Here is a 21792-nt window from a genome sequence, read left to right as displayed (position 1 = left end):
AATAATCACTTATTTAATAATAATAATCTGTCGGAATATTAATGATGAAACTTGATAACAAGTCATTCATTATCATCATTATTATCATCATTTTTTTACAAATGTTTGTACGGATAAATTGAAATATCAAAATGAATAAATTGGAAAAAATATTTTGAAAAATATCCAATGCGCATATGTTTTCGTATATTAAGTTTTCGCATTCAAGATTTAATCTTTGATTTTCGTAACTTCATCTAAATTGACTGTTGATGTTGTTGTTTATTTGTATATCTATCTATCTATAATACTGTTGAAATTTGTGATTTCAATTCATTTGGTATATCAACAGAAGAGAATATCCGTTTTTTTTCTGATGATGTTGGTTTGTTGTTGTTGTTGTCGTTGTTGGAACTAAATTGAAACCTTGAAAATGTTTTCAATGCGCATGTTAGAAAAAAAATAATGTGATGATATTGATAGTTGTCGGTTAACGTCATTCCGGTTATTCATTCATATTGATGATGATTGTATGTATGTATGTATGTGAGTAGCAAACAGCCATACAAAACACACATATAGCACTGACACTGACACTGAAAATTTATTCAATTATATTGGAATATGAAAAAAACCCGAAATATTGAATCGTTGTCATCGGCGGGAATAATAATCATTATCAAAGCATCATCTGTTTCGATTCTCAATTTTAAAAGAAAAGAAAATAATGATCATTCAGTGTTTGATGTGCATTGACGACTGGTAGATTCATCATCAACCAAAAGAATCATAGAAAAAAAACATTGATTTTGTTTATTTAAAGTCAGTTGAATTTTGTTCTCGAATTGAAAATTGTGTGATGTTCAATTTATTTCAAATAACAAATCCGGCAATAACAACAATTGTTTATTTTGTCAATTTTAAAAATTCAAAAGGGTTCAATATTGTTCAATTTGTAATGGAACGGAAATTTATATTTCGAAATCGATGTTGAATTCAAATTTAAATGCTAAATTCTATTGAAAATTTAATGATGTATTCAGTGCAAAGTATTTTCACCTGAAATTCGAGTTAACAATTTCAATAACAACAACAACAAAAATTTAATTTTCTTGAGAACAGATTTTTTTATTCAAAATAAAAAATATGGCACAACGAACACGTTTATGTGTTACATTCGAAATGGATCATCATCATCATAATGATGAAGAAATTTACATCGATAATAATGACCGACGTAATTCTTATGCGACAATTTCGAATCGAACTAATAGTGATCAACTTTGTTTACAAGATGCGGATCTTCAAGGTTAATTATAGTCTATTTTTGTTTATTTATTTGTTTACTTGCTTGTAATATAATCTTACGCTTGATCATATTCGTTATTTAATGTTTAATTATATTTTTTTGTCAATTCATATTTATCGGATGACATATTGAATGATTGAACGATATTTTTTTCTTATTTATAAATATAGGTTATATTCTAACTAAATAATGATTAAGTGAATAGGATAAATTAATGTTTTTTTTTTTTTGGTATTTCACAGTTATAATGTGTCGAAAAATATTCCTAGTTCATTTTATTTTTCTGATGACGTTAGACATTGTATCGCATTCTTGTCTGTTTGTTTTTATTTCGATATATCATCTTGATTGTCAAGAGGTTGACACAATTATGCAAAGACATCTCGATGTTCATTTGTATTTGTTTGAATTTATGTTTCAGATAACAACAAATTTCTTTTCTTTTCACAATATTTCAATATTGTTTTGGGTTGAAAGAAACCATAGGTGTCTATTTTGTATGAAAATATGTTTGAATAAACTTTAATAATAAATGGACCATAATGCAAATTATTTAATGGAAATGAAATTTATTTGTTTTGTCATTTGTCTTTTTTTGTTTCTGCTGTCGTTGTTGATTTGTTTCTGTCTTGTTCGCATTTCTATCTATCTTATCTATCGATTTGCATTTGTTCGGATCATTTTTTTTTCTTTTTTCGATTCAATTTCTTTATATTCTGTTCATCATGTCATCATCATCATCATTTTATTATGAATGACTAAGATCCCGTGATGATGATGATGATGATGATGATAATGTTGAATATTAGTTGAAAAAGATCTAAGATCTGAATAATTCTGTATAATAAAATATTGATATTTATAGTTAGAATCAAAATGAAATGAAATTATTATAGATTCGCGAAAAAAATGTCATCATGTTTTTTTGAGTGTGGGTGTGTGTTTATGATGGAAAAAGAGTAGTTCCTTTTTTTTCTGAACGACATGTTTTTCTTCTTCTTATTCTTGTTGAGTTGTTGTTGTTGTCATATATGATTTTGAAGCTTCATTTAATATTTTTCGTTTTTCATATTTTTTTCACGTTTCATTTCGTTTTTGTTCAAATATATGAAATCATTTACTTCAACAACATCATTTAGTTAATTTTTTTCTTGAATAAATATAGAAATGGAAAAAAAATTTTAGTTTTTTTTATTTCAAAGAAATATTGAGAATAAAAAAAACATTAATAGATTAAGTGAATGATGTATTATGGGAAGAGAGGGAAAAAAATAAGCTGAAAAATCTATATTTTTCTTCTTGTTCGTAAAACTAATGCGCCGGAATAATAAGAAAATTTTAACTTTTTCAATAAATTTCTTTTTTCATAATAATTCTTTCGATTATTTTGTGTGCGTTATTCGCCTAAATTATTCGACAATCATCGATTTATTGCGTAAATTAAATATTATTGATTCAAGAATAAGAACTTTTTTTCTGGTTTTGAATCACTTAAAGTTCAAATATTTTTTTTTCATATCAATACAATTAATTTTCTATGTAGTTTGCGTGGGAATAACGAAAAAAAGCCATTAAGATTGATAAGATTTGATGTTCAATTCTTCATCATTTTTACTAATAATGTTTAGGTGTTTTTAGAAAATTAATTAATTTTTTCTATATATTGTATTTAATTTCAATTTTAACAAAACTAATTTTCGTATATGAAAAACAAAATTACAAGTTTTCATTTCAGGCTTAAATCATTCGGAAAAGAAAAGATTATTATTAATTGAAAATTATTTCTTCAACAATTGATGACGTTCGTTTTTTTTTTGCATTGCAACATTCAACAGCATTCATTTTCGTTATAACAAAAAAAGACAAAAAATCATTGTTATCCAATTCGGTATAACCTAGGCTTTGGAATCCTATATGAAATTATTGAATGAAAAATAACGATGTAGTTTTATAATCGAATCAATGGATTGTATGTAACATAAAATCCTATTACTAAAAGGAAAACATTAGAAATGAAAAAAAATACTGAATAAGTTATGATGATGAAAGATAAATAGATAGAGAAAGGCAAAGAAAACAAAAAACAGCAACATCTTCAGTATCTCCATCACTTTTCATTATACAAAATAACTATTTCTGTTCATTTCCGAAATTTAATTCCATCAATATCTGGGAAATTAAATCTATAGTTTTTTTTATCAATTCTCATTTCTATTGATTACGTTTATTTACTTAACGGTATAAAAAAACGGAATGTTTTTTGGAAAGTCAGTAAGTCAGTCAGTCAGTCAGTCACTAACTACCTTATTTTCCGTATAGTATGCAATAAAATATAACAAAAAAAAAACAATATATATTTGATGACTGTTTCAAACAATCCATCTGTAAATATATAAAATAATAATCAAAATTGTTTTCAGTAGAGTTTTGTTGTTGTTGTTGTTGGCATTTTGGTAATGAAAAGTTCAACTTCGAAACGGAAATTCTTGTTTAACCTCCAAATTAATACCGAAAAGAATAAAACTTGATTTAATTTCAGATTTTTTTTTGTTATATGGCTTTGTTATTTTTGCTGTTTATTGTTTGTTTGATATATTGTATATTTGTGTAGCTTCTGGTCAGTAGAATCTCTTTCTTTTTTGTTGTTGTTGATAACCGATGGCAAAGTAAACTCAAACTTCAATTAAATTGTAATTTCGAATGAATTTTTTTGGTTTGTTTGTTTGGTTTTGTTTCTTGTTTATGAACACACACACACACACACATAGTTGTTCGAGGCTATATCATTATTATGATTTACTTTTTTTTCAAGTGGTGGATATTACAATACACTCTTTTATATTATGTTTATTTGGATTTCGTGCATGTGCATGATATAATTCGAAAAACAAAATCAATTTTCATCACTTTAAATTATATTCTATGAATAAATTTTGAACAAACGAATCGAAGAGAGAAAAAAATTCTGACCTTGAAATTCTTATTGTCCACTAATAATAACTTGATCATAAATTGATCATCATTTAAATGAACTTTTCTTTCAAGTCATTATAAATGAATGAAAAGGATATTTTTTTTCTATCTGCCATTAAAAAAAATGCTGTATATAATGAAAAAGTTTGATCATTTGGAATTTGTTGTTGTTGTTGTTTTTATTTTCCCGAAGAAAAAAAAAATCCAAAAATAACTCGTTGATAATTAAAACCAATGAAAGGAAATGACATATTGGCAAAACAACAACAAACAAGATATGATATTTTGCAAGATAATTTCAAACAGTTCATTTTAAACCAATATTAGATGATGATGATGATGATGATGAAAGAAAATAAAATCTTTTATTTCTTGTGTTCAATTATTTTTATCTTTTATTATTATTATGTTTTATATATTACATTCACTTCTCTACAAATAAATCTGATTTAATAGGATTATTTTTTATTTTTTTTTGTTATCATCAACATCTTTTCTTTGTCTTTTACCTCACTTTTTTTAAGATTTTAATTTAGATCGATGATGATGATGATAATCAATAGTTATAACTTGCAGTTTATTCTTCTTGTAAATTGAATGCTATTTGTAGAATTTGATAAAGACTTGATATAATTGGAATGTGCAATGTTCATTGAACTATTTGATTTTTGTTTGTTTGTTTATTGATTAATTTTCTCAAATTGTTTTTCTAAATCACTATATACCTTAATTAATTTGTAATTAAATTCTTATATTAATGTTATAAAAGGTAATCGAAGATATTCATCCGAATTAGGACGTATTCAATCAACATCAATATTACCAAAAGTTTCAATAACACGTGCAAAATCCGATATAATACTTAATTCGGTTGGATCAATTTCTATACATAATGATGATGGTGAAAATAATGATAATAACAGTAATGATACAATACGTGATCATTTGGATGATAAAAAAAAGTTTGAAACTAAACGTACAAATGCTACATTAAAAAAATTAGGCAAGTTTCGTTGAATAAATTCATTATGAAATTTACTGGAGTGATTCATTTCTTCTATCATTACTTTACCTTTTTTTCGTATTTGATATGGAAATTAAGAAATTCAACTTGAAAAGATAGAATATTCCCTATAGAATTTTAATTTTATACAATATTATGTAATAGATATAGAATAAAATTATGGTTTCAAAAAAAAAAAATAAATAAATTATAATCATTTTCAGGTGCACATCAACATTATTAGATGATGTTGAAATTGAATGAATAACAAACAAACAAACAAACAAACAAACAAACAAACAAACAAAAACAGAATAACAAACAAAAATGAATATTAAAATGAATATTACTTGGAATGAATTTCATTTCAATTTATTTTTCTAAAAGCCTTTAAGCAATTTCAAGTTAATTGAAAATGATTTTGAATCAATTTCATTTTTATGTTTTCATTTATTCTATGTCGAGAATTGGCCATTTCATTTTTTGATTCTTTTTTTTTAATATAGCTGGATATATAAATGTCAAACCTAGATTGAAACATAAGGAACATGATTATCAACGTATAACGTATGTTCTAAATATGAAGCCAACAAAATGCCATATTTGTTCAGATAATATCTATTTCTATTGCTATGAATGTGTACAGGTGAGTAATATTTTCTCTCGCTTTTATTTGCTTGTTTTTGTATTTGTTTTTCTTCCGGAAAACAAAACCGCTACACATTTTATTCAATCATTATGCAGGATAACTGAATTTAATTATAATTTTCTTCACTTTATTCTTTATTCTTTATTCTATCAACATTTATGCTTTGTGAAAACGTTGAATAAATTATAGTGCAAGTTGGCCGGACATAAAAAATGTTTACAAAATTTATATGTAACATGTCCAAATAAAGTGATGCCACCACGATTGGCTGTGTTCGGTTTGGAAATATCTGATAATAATCAAATATCCGATGTATTACATACATGTATAATGGAAATTGAAAAAAGACCTATACATAAATTACGTGGAATATATAAAATTGATGCCGATCCTACGCAAATTGAAAAATTGTGCCTAAGCTTTGAATTTGGTTCACATCTTATTGATTTAAGTCAGATTAGCCCGCATGATATTGCCGGTATCATTAAACATTATCTTCTTTGTGTATGTAATTCTTTTTTTTTTCTTATTCAACCATCTTTAATTATTTTTTGTTGTATAACAAGAAAAATAATTGGAATAAATTAATATTTTAATAGATATCGACACCGATATTCAATAAAAATCTACAAAAAGAATTGATTACAATCGGTAGTGAATGGCCAGTTAGAAAAATTCCATATACACAATCTGGTATTGCTATTCTGGTGTTTGAATTACGACGATTAGTTGGTTGTCTAACTATAACATATCGAAATAATTTAGCCTATTTAATATATCATTTAAAACGTATAGCTGATCGTCAACATATAACAGAAATGACAGCTAATTCATTGGCAATCATATTTTCATCGATAATTTTTCGTGATGAAAGGTATACAATCTATGTTTATTATTATGTAAACATTCAATTTATTTATTTGTTAAAAAAAATAATCATACAGTAAATTTTCATTTATATTCCATATAAAACAGAAACAACAACATTCATCATCATCAATTTGAATCTAAAAATGATAATAACAATGACAATAATACAACTAATAATAATAATAATAATGATGATGATGATAATAATCGAATAAAACGAAATTCTTTATCATTATTATCGATGAAAAATGGCCTTAGCAATAATAATCATAATCATATTCATCATCAACATCATCATAATCATAATCATCATGATCATCATGAAAATAATGGAACAATGCAAATATTATTGGATGTTCATCTAAAAATTCGTGTTATCGAATTAATGATTTGTTATGCAAATGATATATTTGCCAATTTAGATTGACAAAAAAAGAAAACATCAATGGCGCCATTTTTTTCATGACATAATTTAATTTTTTAAAAAACAAACAAAAAATGAATAAATAAATCCAGTTTTGACTTGTTCACAATTGAACCAAAAAAAAAATTCCCAAGATTTTTTGCGCTATTATTTGTGTTGTTGTATCTGGCAATGTTGATGGAATCATGAAACGCGCGCGCGCGCATTTTTTATTTGTTTGCTCTGTGTTGTCTGTTCACATTTTTGGCGGTTTTATGTGATAGTGATTGAAATAAAATCGATGAGTTTTTTTTTGATTATTTCTTTTTTATATAAAAAAAATATTATCAGTGTAAAACAAAACAAGAATATCATTTTTTTCTTCATAAATCTTATCATCTTTTGGAAATAGAATAAAAAAAAATTTCAAAATAATGGAACATTTTGTCAATAATAATTCGAATGTAACACAGAAAACAACGACAACAACAACATCGTGTCGACCATTTGATAAATATTCATTCTTTTTGGATCCAAAAAATTCTACACAAATAAATGCAACATTATCTGAAAAAATTATACAACTCGGCGGAGTATGTATTATCAATTGTCAATTTTCTTTCCGATAGCTTAATTTATGGGTTAATATTTATTTTTTTTGAAAATATCCATTTTATAGAAAATTGATATTTTTATCAATAAAAATACCAGCATTGTTGTAACAAGTCGGCCAAAAACCGAAAGAACAACGATAACTGGAATCGATCAACAATCACCAACACCAAAATTGGCTCTGAATTCGAATAATGCATTTGTAAGTGTAGTTTTTTTTGTTAATATATCTTGGTTCGAAGTTTTTTTTTCATTTTTATTTGAAATAGTCAAGAGGAAAATTATTATTGGAAAAGACAACAACATCAGCATTTTCTCAAGCATCGGACCCACTAGAATTGGCTCGTACATTTAATATTCGAATAATAAGATCAAGCAAACTATTACAATTCTGTGAAGATCATATTGAAAATGTTCGTAAATTGAAACATTCCACTGCCAGCCAACTGAATACAACGCGTAAATTATGTCCACCTTTCATTAAGATCATCGATAATTCAAACAAATATAGACCTAATTTTAAAGAATTAAATGAATGGCCAGAGATGAATTTCGAATATCAACCAGAATCATGTCCATTTTTCAAAGCAAAACCATTGGTCAATATTAGTCAACAGCCACATCCTAATCAATCACAGCAATCAAACAAATCAACCGTACCGACCATATATAAACAATTGAATGAAAAATGTACCATGTTAACAACACCGATATTGACTGGAACGAATACAAACACACCAAACATTATGAATGGCAAATCCATTACAACGAATACCATTACGAACAATAAAGCTGTAGATAATAGAAAGAAGAAAAATGTCACTTATTGTGAAATTTGTCATAAAGACTATACGGATTTTGAATCTGTAAGATATTCTGTGCCATAATGTTAAATTTTTATAATTATCTTTATTTCACTTTTTAATTATATAGCATCTAAATTACCAAAAACATGCAGAATTTTTGAACAATAGTGAAAATTTCAACGAATTGATTGGCGTTATAAATTCATTGCCACCATTTGCAAAAGAATCATGGATTAAGAATCGAACAACAATCGTAAACGATTCGGATACCAGTTTGACTGATTTGACAAACAAACAGACATCGGTCAACAATTCAATTGCTGTGGATGAAATCCCAAAAGCAAAAACACCATCACCATCAATAACAACATTACATTCGATAAATGCAGCAACATGGAGTTCTGCTTCGAAAAATCGCAGTTTTGTGGCTATACATGATCTGCTTAATCGACAACCTAATGAAAATGAAAATGTCACTCATAGCGATAACATTGTTAATCAAAATGATGAAATATAGATGGAAAAATGTGTTTGGTCGTAAATCCCGAAAAACATTTATATTTAATTAATTTCGTTTGTTATGAAAAAAAATAATTCGTTGTTTATTTTTAATTTCATAAATTGATTTCATCTTATTAGTACTAAAATTTATGAGGATAAATTGAAATTGATTCATAAAAGAAAGCTTTCATCCATTGTTATTTTATTCCAGAATCTTTTGCTCATCTTTTGTTTGGTCTTTCGATGCCTGTTCGACGGTTCGTTTACGTACATCCCAATTATATACTCGGGCCATATTTACTTCAGTTGTTGTAATCTGATCTTTAAGAAAATCCATATCCAATTCAATTTGTTTCAATGATCGTTCAGCTTGGATTAAATTTTTATTTAATAATTCTTCAGCTTCTTGAATTGAATATTCAAGCATCACATTCGCCTACATTTCAAGTATTCAAAATATTAATCTATTATATTATAAGCAAGAAATTAATCAAAATACATACCCCAAGCCAGAGAGAAACTTTATCAGTTGGTGGCACGATTGCTCTTGTGTATAGATGATAATCTAGTTGATAATTAGCATCCATTTCTTCATTTTTCGTCTAAATAATTATCGATTAATTCAATAGAAAAAAAAGTCATACAAAATTATATTTACATGTTTGTCTTTGAGTGTTTTTAGTATTTCTAGATTCTTTTCAATGTCAGGATATTGTTGTAATAATTTGCTTTTTTTCAGATGAAGATTTTGTTCCATGAATTTATATTTCATATATAGTTCATCTAATCGTTTGATTACTTCAGTTGCCGAATTATTTTCCGGTTTTTGCATAAAAGCATCTACATCTTGCTGTGATCAATTAAATATGAAAAATTTGAGAATCTATTTGAAATATAGAATGATAGTTACCAAGAATTCAGCTGTTGGAATTCCAACACTATTTATAACAGGTTCCGATGACATTTTTTTTGTTTGATAAAAATTGAAATTATTATTCAAAAATTAACTCAAAATCATCAGGCATGTCAAATAATTGAGTTGAAATAGTCAAAATATTCTTGTCACGTGATTAAAAACAGAGCTTTGTTGAGGTAATTTTAGGTGTGTGAAAACCATGTGATTGGATGGAACTTCTGATGTCAAAATAGGATTTTTGAAGTGGTCACATGGAATCAAAAATGAATGGATCAAAATCATCAATTTTAATTCCGTTACAGGAATTGAACAAAATTACATCAGATATACTTCAAGACCGAAAAAATGCTAATCGGATTATCGATCTTATTGATAGTTTAGCAAATTTGGATTCAATCCAAGCTGGTAACCTTTATGTTGAATCATTAATACGATGTCTGTCTAAGATATGGACCAATTATATTGATTCTCGTGAAATGGTCTTGTTTAAAGACGATGACACAGGACAACACAGCAAAATAAATAAATTTAAATCTTGGCTTATTTCTCTATACGAATCCACCATCAATCTTTTTAGTGGAATTTTGGAAAACAAACAATCCAACTATTCGCTGAAACTAAGACAATTGTGTCTAGAATCACTGATAAAGTTCGTAGAAGAAGAAGGAAAATTCCCTTACCGTTCTGCAATTCATAATGATGAAATAAGCTTTCCGGTTGAACTTTTGGAGAGAATAGTTCGATCTCTAATCTCAGAACTGTTTTATAATCAAGAATTGATTACAATCTACTCAAAGTATCAATACGATGATTTATTGCATTTTACCATGAAAATATTGCATAAGATTATTGACGAGAATAAAGGATGTAATAATCAAAGTCTAATTCTCAATATCATTGAAATGCTTTTTCCTATCCGATTAATTGCTCCGGAAGATTTGTTACCTAAAAGTTTACAATCAGAATTTAAAATTAAAAAATCTAATGACGGCCGTAAAACTATGATTCGTTTGTGTGAACTTCAACGCATTGAACATTCTGATGCTAATTGTAACTATATGGCTAAATGGATTCAATTGCCTACACGTAAATTCAAATTCGATTATCAACGTGATGCCCAAATTTATTCGTCATTGTGGCTCAAATTTTTCACTTTTCCATTACCACCACAGGTGTTTAAAAAATCTCTGCTTCATCTTGACAAATATGCAATGAGACACTTTGAAAATCCATTATTGTTGGCTGATTTTCTTATAAATTCGTTTCAAATGGGAGGAATCATCTCAATTTTGAGTCTTAGTCCACTTTACACATTGATTCATAAATGCAACTTAGAATATCCAAATTTTTTTGGCCAACTTTACGGTCTTCTGGAACCTGCGATTACTTATGTGAATCATCGACCACGGTTTTTGTTTTGGTGCGATTTATTCCTAACATCCACACATATATCTGCAGCAATTGTTGCTTCGTTTGCAAAGAAATTTGCCCGTTTAACAATTTATTCAACCCCCGACACTATACTAATTTTATTACCATTCATAGGGAATTTATTCATCAGACATCCACTAATCAAACGAATGCTAGATTATAAACAAATTGAACCCGAACAAGATCCATTTCTTGATCATGAACAAGATCCAGAAAAAACTAATGCATTAAATAGTTATATGTGGGAATTGAATCTACTTCAATCACATTATCTTCCTGAAATTGCTTCACTTTCAAAACAGATTTGCAGTGAATTGCCTCGTTATGAATGGAATATGGAAGATATTCTTGAAACTTCAATGGATGATGTAATACACAAAACAAAAACTTTATTGGTTGATCAGAAAAAATTTTCATATGATCTTGATTGTAGTCTTTACTATGATTTATAATTATTTTATTTAGCTAACTATTTTTGTTAGTTTTTTATAATTTTTTGTAAAATTTTCAAAATGAAATAAATCCATTTCGGCCATTAATTGATCACATTTGTTTGTTTGATTATTTTTAAATTTTTCCATTAATTTCAATTTTAGTTGTTCATGATTGATCGAAAACAATATGTAGATTTCATCCCATTTGAGCGAATTTGATGTAGTTAAAGTTTCTTCATCTGAATCACTACTAGAAGTACTGTCGTCACTTTTTTCGAATCGATTGCTATTATTAATATCGACTTTGACGCAATAACAATCATCATATTTATAAATATCGTAAAGGTTCACAAATTCAATTGAGCAGTTATCGATTTTGATAGAAGATTTGATTAGTGATTGAAAATCGAATAAATTCCTATGTAAAGAAGCTATTCTTATCGTTTCTATTGCAGAATCTTTAGGAATATGGAAATGTTGTTTGAACCAGCGAATTTTCTTTGTGATTTCGATAACTTTTTCCATATCGTTTTCGATAGAAAAATCAAAATTTATAAGAACTTGGTCGTTTTTCACTTTTGGATATTCCAATTCTAAAATGCTACGATAAGAGTAATTAGGAGATAGGCGATATTCTAACTGTTGAAACAAATTCTCAGTTATAAATGGCATGAAGGGATGAATTAATTTGAGAGTTTGTCGAACTACGTATAGCATAACATTCATGGATTTTGCATAAGACTCCGTTCTGTCAACAATGTCTTTTTTGATACTTTCCAAATAAACATCACATAAATGATCAGTCCAGAATTGTTCAATTTTTCTGGCCGAATGATGAAGATCGTAGGAATCAAATGATAATCGACAATGATTCACTAAATCTGCCAATTTGAATAAAATCCACTTGTCCACTTTTGAAAGAATATTTGTATTGACAACAAATGTTGAATCTTCTTTGAATTCATCCGTCAAATTGATCAAAATAAAGCGAAGGGTTTGATGCATTTTGTTAGCGAACACGCGTTTTTTAATAGTTTTTTGCAAATCAAATTTGATATTTTGTTCCTTGAATCGTGATTGAAGTAAAGATAATCGCAGCATGTCTGCTCCACATACAGGAATACCTTTCGGTATGGTTTTTAATCAATCTATTCATTACTTGAGTGAACTTTTCACGTGTTATCAAACCAGAATCAAAATAATCTTTATTCTGTTGCAAAACTTGATCAAATGACGCTCCTTCGATCAGATGAAGAGGATCAACAACATTGGCTTTTGATTTGGACATTTTTTTTCCTTTTTCATCACATATCATTCCATGCAATAATACTTTGTCGAATGGCAAACGACCCGATAACATTAATGAAATTAAAGACATTCTTGCTACCCAAAAGAAAATGATATCATGACCAGTTTCCATTAATGAAAGTGGAAGATCTTGAAAACGTTTTGATTCAAACCAACCCAGTTACGGCAAGTGGCAATAATGCTGATGAAAACCATGTGTCCAAGACATCTTGATCACGACGCAATTTGATTTCCTCTTTTTGATAACCATGTTTTTCACAAGCCACATTCAAGGCTTGTTCTTCGTTCATTGCAGCTATCCAGATATTTGGTTGGCTTTGAAGAAAGAATAACCTCATATGCAGGTATTTGATGTCCCCAATATATTTGACGAGAAATGCACCAATCTTTATATCGACTAAACCAATCTTTCCAAGTATTTCGATAGCCTGATGGAATGATAGCCATATTTCGACTATTTTCATCTAGATTTTTACTTATTTTTTTCCAAAAGTCTTTGGATGATTCAGAAAGATTGTCACGATTGGCCACGAATTCGGCAGCATATCGAGCATCATCTGTTTTCAGAAACCATTGAGGTACAACGCGCGATTCGATTATATCACCACTTCGAGAACAAATCGGTAGCCAGTGTCCATGATCTTTTGAGCCACAATATAAATCTCGTTTAATAAGCTCATGTTTGACTAGTTCTTTAGCTAAATATCGATGTACGTTGTTCAATGGTTTATAATCACAGTCAATAAGACCTTGATCATTGAAAATGGTTTTCAAAGGAAGATTATGTCGGAGGGCTATTTCATGATCAATGGAACTATGAGCAGGTGTTAATTTGAGTACACCGGTCCCGAAATCTGGTTTCACACTTTCTTCAGCTATAATTGGCATTTTTTCATTGGTAAATGGGTTAAATGCAAATTTTCCTATCAAATGGGCATGACGTGTATCATTAGGGTTAACAGCCAGGGCTACATCGCCCATAATTGATTCAATTCTTGTAGTGGCTATCGTAACAAACTCGTTCGAATCAATATCTTCTAAAGGATATTTGAAATAATGTAAAACACCAAGTTGAAAAGGTTCATCACAACCAGGTACTTTATATTCTGTCGGACCCGATATGAATTTATGTTCAACTTCAATATCCGACAATGTTGATTGCAGATAATAAGACCAATTCACCATATAAGAAGCTCGATATATCATTCCACGATTAAATAATTCGATAAAAGCTCGATTTACATTTCTAGACATTTCTGGCGACAAAGTGAAATAATTGGATTGAAAATCGATCGAAACTCCCAGCGATTTAAGCTGCCGTTCAATGTCATAAATTCGTTCTTGTTTCCATTTCTCAAAAATAGAATCAAATTCTTCACGAGAGACATCCTGCCTATTTTTGCCATATTTGGCCCATAGAAGTTTTTCAATGATAATCTGAGTAGCAATTCCGGCATGATCGGTGCCACCATACCATTGAACAGTTTCACCATTCATTCGATGATATCGACATAAGGCATCCTGGATTGCAACAGTCAATGAATGACCTGTGAAAAAAAAACGAAATTTGGATCGAATTCAAAGTTTTTTTTGGATAATTTACCTAGATGCAGTGAACCAGTGATATTAGGTGGCGGCAATAAAAGACGAAATTTTGGCTCTGCATCCTTATTGACAAATAATTCACGTTGTTCCCATATTGATGACCAAAACTTTTCACTATTTTCTTGCACATATGTATTCGGAAATTTGGATAGATAATCTATTATTTTTTGGTCAATTCCTGATCCATTACAAAGTCTTTTTGAATTCGAAAATATAGAGTTTTTTGAAACGATAGAATGAAAACATAGTTTTAGCATTATGATTAAATATCCAAATTGTTTGACCGCGCGCGATCCAAAAAAATAAAAAAAATGAACATGTGATTCATAGAATTTTTCATTCACAAAGAATGTGTCCATGAATCATGAAACGGGCGCGCATTTAAATTTAAAATTTGAACTTTAAATTTGATCGTGATTATTGCGAACTCTATTTTTGAAAATTATTTTAAATAGAAATAAAGACGAAAATTTTCTTTTCATTTGTATTTCATATTGACAATGTCAATTTAAATCATTTCATCTAACAAATTTAATATTATGGCTAATATCATTCATTTTATTTACAATTATTTTTTGTTATTTAAATTGTGGAGTTTTATTTGGAAACGATTCACCTGTTTTGTCATCAATTCATGTTCCATTTTGCAGTCATTCTCATTGGTAAGTAATCGTGTTGTATAATGTTTTAATGTAAATTTTTTTCTATTATAAATTAGTTGACAGAAAGGAAATTAAATTTAAGTGAATTGATTGAAATTGTCGAACGTATTGATCAATATGAAAGAATCATTAAAAATTTATCTGATCGTGTGGAAAAATTAGAATGGGATTTAAATCGTTGTCTTTGTAAAGATAGCAGTCTTCATGATCAAATAAATTTGAGTGACATATCGATTGATGATTCAAACTCTAAACCATTGGAAACAATGAATATTCCACCACCACCACCTCCATTGCCACCGAAAGAATTTAATTTCACTAGTACTCCTAATCCAGTTTTTGTCTCACAGCAAAAAACTCAATTCAATGGTCGGCCAATTCAAAATGATGATAATTTTGTATCCAATAAAAAACAAAGGTCAGCATCCATATTAACATGGTCAATATCGAAACAATCCTATCGATTAGTTGATCAGATTTTATGGACTTTAATTACAAATGGGAACAGCTTTATATGTTCCACAAGTTTCACCAATTATTATCCTAGGTATTTTTGCAACCATTTCAATTATTAATATTTTGTTTTTTTTGTTGTATTTTTATTCATTGTAAACAGATTATTTCTCGACGATCTTATTCAACAACGTAAATTATTACGTAAAATAACTCGAAATTCTTTGTTAGGAATCAATGATCATATCAATCAATCATTAAATGATATGGTACAGACTGCATTGAAAAGGAAATTCGCCGTAAGTATACCCGTAGATTTTTATTCGAAAAAAATAATTTTTTCTTTATTATCCATCAGCAGAATATTAATCATTCAAGTACTATGACCTCAATGGATGAAAGTCAATTTTCTGAACGAACCGAATTCAGCATGTAAATAAGAAACGAAGCTATAAACAATGAATTTATTATGATTATAACTTTTTATATTGAGAACAAATTTTTATTTCGTATTTATGGATTAATTTTTTTTACATCAATAAACTAAATTGTACTTTTGTACAAATTTTACATTATATGTTCATTTTCTTTCCGGTTCAGGCATTTGAGAAATTTTAATAAATTCGCTGTGATTAAATTGTTGTAAACGATAATGGCGAAAGAAAGATAAATTGTTTACTCGATTTGCTAGCAGCAAATTCCACCAAACTATCCAATGCAATTTGTCTTGTAACCATGTCCATGAAAACATCGACTTCATCAAGAATTTTGAATGGTGATTGACAAATCTGCCATAATGAGATAATAAAAGCGACTGTCGAAAATGAACGCTCACCGCCCGATAAACTTTTCGTACTTGAAAAGCTTTGAATTTCGTTATTGGATTGATGTTGTGAATTTTTTGAGGATATTCGTGGTTTAATGATAAGGTCCAATGTTTTTGCTTTTGATTTACCTTTACCTTTATCATTATCTTTAGATGATTCATTAAAATTGATATCAATACGTCCTACGAATTCTTTCTGTTTCAGAAATTCATGAAAATGGATATTGACTAATCTTGCAATGAATATCAACATGTTTTGATAAGCCATACGACGTAAATGAGTTGATTTTTTCAATTCAACGAAATGTTCATTAATATTATCCAACTCATTCTCGACACCACAAATCGAATTGCTCAGTTCATTATATGATTTATATATCTGTTCTTGAACTTTTGGATCTAACAAGTGCTCATTAACTTGAATCATCGATTGCATTCGTTTCAGTTCTTTCTGGATTTCTGCCGAACTTCTTGTTGTTTCAATTGGTGTTTCGGTCACCTCTAACGCCTTAACTTCTTCTTCATGAAGTTTTTTCTCATAAACTTCGATCTCATGTTCGAGCTTTAATTTCGACTGCAATAAGATTTGTTGATCATTAGCTTTGATTTCTGATCTATCCAAAAGATTTTTTTGTTTATCGTTCAATTCTTCAATTTGTTCAATCATAGGATCACGTGATTCGGAAAGTTTCTTATATTCTCGTTGTTTTTGGATAGATTTATTCAACAAGTCATTATATTGATCTTTCAGGCCATTACGTTCGTTTGTCAGTTCCTGTAGTTGGTTTTCAAATTCCTTTCGTTCTTCTTCAAGTTTGAGAACTTCCTCTTTCAATGCAACAGCTTCCACAGGTCTGATTGCAGCTTTTGCCTAAAATGAAAAACGAAAAATTATTATAAACTTAAAAAATATGATCAATTACATACCTCCATTTCCGAACGCTTACTTTCCATGTTATGCAGATCAATATCACATTGATTAATTTTATGCCGAATTAATGCGATTTCTTTTTTATTATCTTCTATCAAACCGTTATGTTCCGTTTGTTCCCGATATAATTCTTCACTTTTTCTCTTAAGATCGTTAATTTGGTTTTTATAATGTTCAATAGTTGTTGTAGAATCCCTGACTAAAATCCTAGCAAACTTATTGGGATTTTTGTTTGGATAGCATTTGTAATCACTTCGGTTGGTGGATGGAAACATCACATCCCCATCAGATGTATAGCCGCGACAACAGTTTCTCGGTACCAATTCTCGACGAGACAAAACACGTTGAGCTTCTGAAAATTTCGGGATATACAAAATTTGTTCGATTTTTAAATGATCGATAAGACAATTGGCAACTGGATAGTCTTCATTCTTGATATTCATCAATTGAAGAAAATTTTTATAATTTGTTGAGGTTGCCTGAGATCTTGATACATCATGTAACGGGACATATTTTCGAATAATAATTGTTGGCTTATTTTGCATATCAGTTGGACTAGTGAATAAACGACTAATGAGATCTTTTAGTATGTTAGCATCATTGTTATTATCGACAACATAGGCATAAAGCATTTTTTTCAGTAAGCATTCAACAGCATATGCATCTTTACTGTCATTTAATCGGATATATTCACCAATAGGTCCAAATGGTTTACGATGAAATTTTTTGTTTTTGTATAATAAATCAATTTTTTCATTCAATTCACTAAATTTAGCACCGTAACGTCTAAGACGATTGTTACCATCGCCAGTTAATCGCTTGATTTCGCGTTGGCAAACATCCATGTTAATTTGATTTTTCTGAACCTCTTCTTTGAAACGAACTTTCTCCTTGTCATATTCATCTTTGTGTTGTTGCAATTCGGCTAATTTTGACTTCAATGAATCCTGTTCGAATTTTTTATTGTTTAATTCTTCATTAAGTTTCTGGATACGTTCTTCCCAACTTGATTCCGGACAATCTTGACTATTTTTTTCAATATAAGCAATTTTTTCACTAATATCATTGATCTCACTACGGCGAATATTTATTTCTCTTTTAACAGTATTAACTTCAGCTTCTTTCTTGACTAATTGTGAAGACATTTGATCTGCATCGTTCTTTGCCTCCTGCAAATCATTCTGCATTTGTTTCACGATAGAACCAAAATTTTTCAAACGTTCATCAAGTTCCTCTTTTTGTCGAATTATTTCATCAATTTCACGTTTAATATTGAATATTTCATCAGCATTTGTTTCGATACTTTTTTCTTCAACATTCAATTTTGCTTTTTTTTCATCCAATTCTTTGCGAGTTTCATTGATGCAAGCCCAATATTCTTCATCATTTAATCGTTTCATAATGCTCACATTGTTTCGTAGCATTTCAACAGTCTCAACTTGTCCACGATATTTTTCTAGTTGAGCCTTGTACGATTTCAGCAATTCATTTTTTTCCTGAAAGAAAAAAAAATTATTTTAAACAGACATCAAATGACAAAAAAAAATCAATTACGGTAATTATTTTCTGGGTAATGCCATGATTTTCAAGGCAATTTTGATAAGATTGTTTTGTTTCCTCGATTTGAGTAGCTTTTATGAAAAATTTATATTTATCGTATACACTTTTTGAATTGAGAAAATTTTTCGAAACTTCTTGTGTAAGGATACAAATTGGATTATCGTAAAAAATGCCAAGATGAGCAAGAATATTATCTAGTTCTTCTTTTTTTTCTGAAACAATTGAACCCTTTTCGGATTTCAATTTGTAGGAACTTGAACCATTTATGTTGATTGTACGTTCTATAATAATACTTTTTCCATATCGATCATATTTGTAGCTTTCTTCTTTTGTCGATTGTCCTTCAATAAAATTGGCAATTTTCAATATTATTTGGGCTCGTGATTCTCCATTTTTAATAAACGATGAAAGTCCTGAGCCACGATTTGTGGAAGATGCACGACCACCAAGGCACAACACAATTCCGATCAAGATTGCAGATTTCCCACCTATCCAAAAAAAAAAAATGTTGCAAATAAAAATGCGAAAACAATCAACCAATACTTACTTCCATTTTGACCGACAATAAAATTAATTCTAGGTCCAAATTCTAAACGAAAGTTTTTATGACACATGAAATTTTTCAACTGTATCTCACGGATATGTCCAATTTCACCGGTGACGTAATTTTGATTTGAATTAAAGGCAGTATTTGCGGTCAATGTATTTTTATAGGTGGAAATTTGTTGTTCACTTATACGGTTTGAATCAATGGTCGGATTATATTCGTCAACATGAACATCATCATCATTATTGTTGTTATCGATGTCATTGAAGATCGGTTCCTCATCATCTAAAAGTTGTTCATTGAAATTCGAATTTTCATCTTGTCGATCAAACAAATCATCAACATTAGAAATGTTACCAGAATCAAGATCAATATCAGATGACCGAATTGATTCTTGTTGAAATGTATTTGATTTTGTCTGTTTTTTATCACTTTTTGGCACTTGATTAGTATGTTGTAAAGCTGAATTGGTAAAATTATTTTTCTCGGCTAATAATTTTTGATTTGAGAAACGAGCAATTTTTAATGGACTTCCAATTTCATTTTCGTCAGATTCTTCGATTTCTCGTACAGTTTCGATTTGTCCGGAAAGATCACTATCCACAATGGATGCTGTCGATTGATTAATCGATGGATTTTTACGTTTTGTTCTGGTCAATAGTGGCATGATTCGAAAATCTTGTTTTTCAATGTTAAATTGGAAAAAAATCGATTTTACAAAAGGTACGATTGTGATACAGATATTGTTAAATCAGATTTACTTGATTTGTAATATTTGTTTTTCTCGGAAATTAAATTAATTCTTAGCAACGTGATAAAAATGTATAGTAACAAGATAATCGAATGTTTTTTTTTTTTGAGTTAAACGCGCTCAAACGACATGTTGCCTCATCATCGCGATATTTGTTAAATTCTATAGAAGCGGGAAATTTTCATAAACAATTTCATACATTGCAAGTTGCATTGTTGTAAGAATATTTGATTTTATTCGAAAAAAAGATTCGAATGTTTAATTTTTTTTCCAAACTATTAAATTATTTTGTCAAAATTGATTAGCAACAAAAAAAATCAAATACTTTCATTTCATATGACATAATGCTTCATCTGTTGATTGTCATTAGTTAGTTTTTTTGGCTTAAAACCATTAAAATTATACTTGATTCAAATAATGAAAATCATGTTCCAAATATTTGTAATTGTCGTGATGACATTTACAGGATTTTTTTCTAACTAATTTCATCATATAATACATCATCATCAAAAATTTATGTTTTATTTCTATTTCGAAGAAGAAGAAGAAGAAGCGATGAATATTGCGAAATATTTTTATTTTACCTAAGAAAAAAAATTTGAATTTGATGAAATGATAATGATGAGAAACGTAATAGGAAAACAAAACAAAAAACAATCACTTTGTATTAATATCATTACATATATGAGAAATTTGTTTCTTTTACATCAAAATCAATAAGACAATGTGTTTGTTTGTAATACATATTTGATAAGGTAAATATGAAATCAAATTCATAAAACAAAACGAATCAATGAACAAAAACAATCGAAAAAAAAACAAAAAATATCTATCAAATCAATCAAATGAAAAAAACTTGTTTTTTTATTGATATATTCCTAATAGCTATCATTATTTTATTGTTTGTTCATTGTTGTTGTTTAGATATCATCATTGTTATTTATTAAAACAAAACACATTTAGAAAGGAAGAAGAGGAAAAATTCAATATTAACGATGGTTCACAAATGTTACTGGGATTTGGCTTAATAAAATTACAATTTTGTATTGATAAATTAACGTGGATTATATATTCATTGATTATAATCCAATGTAATATAATAAGGACTAAAATGAGATTTTTAAAAAAAAACAAACAAATATTACACATCGACTACCTTGCAACGAACATGATCATCAACAAATTACCATAACAACTACCACTATCATCATCATTGTAAACCAACGGATGCGGCGGCCAATATTCATTTGAAATAAAATATCC

General features: G+C 28.5%; 7 protein-coding genes across 9 annotated transcripts; 4 read left to right on the top strand and 3 right to left on the bottom strand.

Annotated features, from left to right (window-relative positions):
* The first annotated feature begins 1115 nt into the window (after positions 1–1115).
* On the top strand, positions 1116–7419 carry LOC113792599 (uncharacterized). Its single transcript, XM_027342506.2, has 6 exons — positions 1116–1288; positions 5031–5264; positions 5771–5910; positions 6103–6417; positions 6513–6787; positions 6889–7419. The coding sequence occupies exons 1-6, from the start codon at positions 1126–1128 to the stop codon at positions 7208–7210; spliced, it is 1449 nt and encodes a 482-aa protein (XP_027198307.2). The 5' UTR covers positions 1116–1125; the 3' UTR covers positions 7211–7419.
* Positions 7420–7487: 68 nt separating this feature from the next.
* On the top strand, positions 7488–9251 carry LOC113792583 (protein DBF4 homolog A-like). Its single transcript, XM_027342489.2, has 4 exons — positions 7488–7779; positions 7866–8000; positions 8068–8664; positions 8732–9251. Exons 1-4 carry the CDS (start codon positions 7621–7623, stop codon positions 9119–9121), a joined length of 1281 nt encoding a protein of 426 aa, XP_027198290.2. The 5' UTR covers positions 7488–7620; the 3' UTR covers positions 9122–9251.
* Positions 9143–10169, bottom strand: LOC113792584 (prefoldin subunit 3-like). The gene is made up of 4 exons (XM_027342491.2): positions 10016–10169; positions 9764–9955; positions 9609–9707; positions 9143–9541 (listed from the first exon to the last, which is right to left on the bottom strand). The coding sequence occupies exons 1-4, from the start codon at positions 10067–10069 to the stop codon at positions 9308–9310; spliced, it is 579 nt and encodes a 192-aa protein (XP_027198292.1). The 5' UTR covers positions 10070–10169; the 3' UTR covers positions 9143–9307.
* Positions 10170–10215: 46 nt separating this feature from the next.
* On the top strand, positions 10216–11991 carry LOC113792582 (nucleolar complex protein 4 homolog B). The gene has a single exon (XM_027342488.2). The coding sequence runs from the start codon at positions 10273–10275 to the stop codon at positions 11902–11904; it is 1632 nt and encodes a 543-aa protein (XP_027198289.1). The 5' UTR covers positions 10216–10272; the 3' UTR covers positions 11905–11991.
* On the bottom strand, positions 11914–15129 carry LOC113792581 (uncharacterized). The gene is given in 5 exon segments (XM_027342487.2): positions 11914–13026; positions 13028–13351; positions 13353–13502; positions 13504–14741; positions 14798–15129. Coding segments are annotated over 5 exon segments (3084 nt in total). The 5' UTR covers positions 15057–15129.
* Positions 15130–15262: 133 nt separating this feature from the next.
* On the top strand, positions 15263–16484 carry LOC113792587 (uncharacterized). 3 transcript variants are annotated; one of them, XM_075821271.1, is made up of 4 exons: positions 15263–15461; positions 15518–16008; positions 16078–16213; positions 16273–16484. In XM_075821271.1, exons 1-4 carry the CDS (start codon positions 15339–15341, stop codon positions 16348–16350), a joined length of 828 nt encoding a protein of 275 aa, XP_075677386.1. In that variant the 5' UTR covers positions 15263–15338; the 3' UTR covers positions 16351–16484. The 3 variants fall into 3 exon arrangements, with proteins under 3 accessions (XP_075677386.1, XP_075677388.1, XP_075677387.1); XM_075821273.1 differs by having other exon boundaries at positions 15266–15461; positions 15518–15879; positions 16276–16484; XM_075821272.1 differs by having other exon boundaries at positions 15266–15461; positions 15518–15879.
* Positions 16395–20682, bottom strand: LOC113792585 (structural maintenance of chromosomes protein 6-like). Its single transcript, XM_075821265.1, is given in 5 exon segments — positions 16395–16563; positions 16565–17611; positions 17668–19167; positions 19226–19719; positions 19779–20682. Coding segments are annotated over 5 exon segments (3777 nt in total). The 5' UTR covers positions 20446–20682; the 3' UTR covers positions 16395–16494.
* Positions 20683–21792: the final 1110 nt, after the last annotated feature.

This window comes from Dermatophagoides pteronyssinus, unplaced genomic scaffold (genome assembly GCF_027571235.1).
Source record: "Dermatophagoides pteronyssinus isolate colony J.1.1.1.1 unplaced genomic scaffold, Derpt_VIB-CSIC_2022.12 sq0009, whole genome shotgun sequence".
Taxonomy (NCBI): domain Eukaryota; kingdom Metazoa; phylum Arthropoda; class Arachnida; order Sarcoptiformes; family Pyroglyphidae; genus Dermatophagoides; species Dermatophagoides pteronyssinus.
The sequence above is the reverse complement of the archived record's forward strand: the minus strand, read 5'-3'. Positions and strand labels throughout refer to the sequence as shown.